This window comes from Zea mays, chromosome 1 (assembly GCF_902167145.1).
Source record: "Zea mays cultivar B73 chromosome 1, Zm-B73-REFERENCE-NAM-5.0, whole genome shotgun sequence".
Taxonomy (NCBI): Eukaryota; Viridiplantae; Streptophyta; class Magnoliopsida; order Poales; family Poaceae; genus Zea; species Zea mays.
Genome location: NC_050096.1, coordinates 50,818,740 through 50,822,330, shown reverse-complemented (window position 1 = coordinate 50,822,330; position 3,591 = coordinate 50,818,740). Strand labels below are relative to the sequence as shown.

The following is a 3,591-nucleotide window of genomic DNA, read 5'->3' as shown; positions in this document are numbered from 1 at the left end:
CGTGGGAGGGTGGTGGGGCATTTGGCCCGGAGAGCGGTGGTCAAATATCTGATAGCTTTTTGTAGCAAGATTTTTAATGCGTCTTAACGATAGAGGAAGGTATAATATTTTTCGGACACTCCATCAAAAATGGAGGATTAAAAATCTCTACTTTAATCTTATAATCTAGACTTTTGAAAATCGAGGCAAAAACTTGTGTTTAAGACTCATAAACCGATCGGTTTGGTGCATCTCTAGCTACGGCATAACCTAACTTTCGTTTTTACTTTTTAAAATATAATGATTATATTTTTAGTATCGATTCTTCACCAAAATCTTATAAATGCACTTATTTTCCTTATTTAGTGACGGAGGTAGCACTGTGGTGGCCGGCGGGCCGGCGACGCGACGCGGGTGAAGAAAAGAAGACGACGCGGGATGGGACGAGCACTGTGACGGTGGGCCCGCCAACTCGCCGGCGCTGTCCGCGAGTTGTTTTTACTGCGTTGGCGAACGCGAAGCGATGAGGATCGGGACTCGGGAAGGGCGGGGCCACGGTGCGTGGCTGCACGCATGCCCCCAGCCCCGCGGGGTTTCAACTTTCAACCGGCCACCGGGCGAGCTCGATCAGATCGGCCACGTGCCCATTAATCCCCTGATGTCGCAGAGGATTTCACGTTCCATGTTAGTACGACTGCCCAGATCGAAATAAAAGATCATTTCACGTTACAAGTTAGTACTGCCCAGTTCGAAATAAAACAATCCCGTACCACATCCCCTCGGATCTGTTTTTTTCGATCTGATTAATCGTTTCGTTATTTCATTTTTTGGTTGTGTGTTTGTACTTCTTCAGAGATCTTTGTATCCAACAAATCTTATATTCAAAATTTAGCGAATGTGACCGGAGCCGCGGAAAGTTGAAATTTTGGCTCGCGGTCCTCCTCTACCAACGTAAAAAACAGAACATCATTTCAGGTTTCTCTGAAGTACAGATCAGTAATTATGGTTATGAGATGATACAAGCAAGCCATGAACAACGGTTAATCTGCTTGCAGCAGCAGCAGCAGCAGCCAGAGGTACACTACAGGACGTTCAGCAAGAAGCACATGAAAGATACATCATACATGATGGTGTGATCTGAATGAACATTTCAAGATGCATTCATCGAAGAGCGATCGAAGCAGATGAGAATAAACCCAAGCTACAAAAGAATCCTGAGCTAGGGAGGAAGGGAGGAGCGGAGACAGCCTACGACTTCTTCTATCACATTACCGCACGGGTTAATCACTGGGACGCCATCATCATCTTCTTCTTCATCGTCACACTAACCACTCACCGAACTGGGAGAAACAAGACGACAAGGAAAACTAGAGGGGAGAGAGAGAGAAAGCTAGAGGTTAACTAATCCCGAGGAAAAATTCGTGGGGGGAGAAAAGAGAGGGAAAAATTTACAACGAATGCACGAATGTTGAGGCTTCGGCTTCGATCACGGCGGCGAGGAGGAGCCGGCGCCGGAGGAGGAGGTGGCGGAGACGGCGGACAGCGCCTCGGCGAGGGCCGTCATGGCGCGGACCTGCATCTGGAGCGCCGCGATGTAGTCCGTGGTCTCGGCGAGCAGTGTCGGGAACGACAGCTTCCGGCAGCCGGGCACCAGCCGGCCCAGCACCTTGGCCTTCCTCTCCAGAGGCGGCGTGGCGGCGCCCTTCGCCGCCGAGGCCGAGGGGGCACCGTGTCGCGCGGGCGGGGACGCGGGGGCGCGGAGGCGCGCGCGGTGCGCGGCCTGGAGGCGGCGGCGGCGGGACGCGAGGATGGCGCGGCTCCAGTGCGTGCGCCCGCGCGCCGCGACGGCGAGCGCGCGGTCGGCCGCCGCGCGCACGGCCCTGCTGCGCGGCGGGGCCGCCGCCGTGCCGGCGGCGGCGGCGGAGGGGGGCCCCGCGCGCACGAGGCGGATCGCCTCCAGGAGCTTGGACGAGTAGATCTCGTGCTCGCGCCGCGTCCGCCACTTGGACGGCTGCGCCGGCGCCGCGGGGTCCGCCCCGGCCGCACGCTTCCGCTTCCGGCCCCTCTCGTCCACCTCAACCGGCGCTGGCGTCGAGCTCGACGTGGACGCCATTGCCAAAGATTGTTGCTCGCGAAAGGAAACCTGGCGTATCGGACGCTACGACGAAGGAGCTGCGATCCAACAACAAGGAGGAGGAAGAAGAAGATGGGCGCTGGCTTCGCTCTCGCTTCGGGGAACGGAAAGGGGAAGGAGGCTGGTGGTGGGATGTAAAATGTGGCAGGAGAGAAAGAGGTGGGAGACTGGGGGAATATAAAGGGAACGACGCGATGCGGTGCGGCACTGGCAAATGGCGACGCCGATGGTGCTCCACTGCTCGGTGCCCCTCCCTCCCTCCTGTGATCCGCTTGGATTTTCTGCCGCAACTCATCTGCGTTCATGTCCTAATAATAATAGTAATAGTAATACTAATAACAATAACAATACGCGCATATACATTTTCTTTCCTTTTTCCCCTTCTTGTCTAATCCGGTTCGCATGTGCGACACTAGGAGTGAGCTGCTAATTATGAGGTCCACTGGGCTTGGACCTTGCGGCCGGGTGTCCACCACTGTGGTCACGGCCACGGCGGTGTAGGGATCGCGTGGGCAATGATGGCCTTTGTGCAAGCAGTGATCTCTCCTCCTCTGTCTCTGTGGTTCTGTTCTGCCGTCGGGTTCCATCTGAATCTGATTGCGCTAATCGGCGTTAGAATGTAGTAATACCGTATACGCTTGTTGTACAGTACAGATCACCGATGCTGGCTTTTCCAAGAGCCTGAATCTTTTTGCTCGCACATGCCAATCGCCGTGTATCACTATTACACTTTATAGTACAGTATTATATCAATTCAATAAAAAAAAAATCCGAATACGCTTTTCGTTTCCATCAGAGCTCATACTTGAGACACCCGCTGGTTTCAGCTTGCATTGCATCCCTTGCATGCTAGTACACGAACAAACAGCACCAAAAGAGGTCTCATTTTCATGCCCCCATCGAGAACCTGCCCACTCTAGTAGGGTTACGTACGGTCTCACGTACGGAAGAAGTGACGGGCCGGGGTACGTATGTTACGTACATGCATGCTCCAATCCTACAGCTGATGCTGGGCCGGGTGCCGATGCGTCATCAGTCCTTGCTGTACTAACAGCCTTCTGTCTGTGGGTGAGTGAGTGTGAGCCTATCTATCTATAGCTCAAGGTCACAAACCGACGGAAGGCATGCAGCGCCGGTGAACGATCCTGCTGTGATCCAGACCAAGCGGCGGTGGCTCCAGCTCCAGGCCTCTCGCTCGAATCCTATAGCTTGCTAGCTAGGCATCGCATACCAGTTTGTTTAGGCGGAAGCCGGCGAGTGATCCGATGCTAGTGCTACGCCTCGCTTTAGCCATGATTAGGGGTGGGCGGGCAGCAGCAACACACGCCGGCGCGCGAGCCGCGTCTGCCGTCTGCTTTGCTGTGGACTAGGGGGGCCGGCGCTAGTGTAGCATGTGGCGCCATGTTCCTCATGGGCCTGGTCGTAACATGCATGGAGCCCCGGCCGGCCGCGGGGTCACATGCGAGGATGTCGCTCGG

General features: G+C 55.0%; 1 protein-coding gene across 1 annotated transcript; it reads right to left on the bottom strand.

Moving 5' to 3' along the window:
• Positions 1-958: 958 nt before the first annotated feature.
• Positions 959-2,235, bottom strand: LOC100274900 (uncharacterized). Its single transcript, NM_001149156.1, is given in 1 exon segment — positions 959-2,235. A coding segment is annotated over 1 exon segment (627 nt). The 5' UTR covers positions 2,093-2,235; the 3' UTR covers positions 959-1,465.
• Between the last annotated feature and the right edge of the window lie 1,356 nt (positions 2,236-3,591).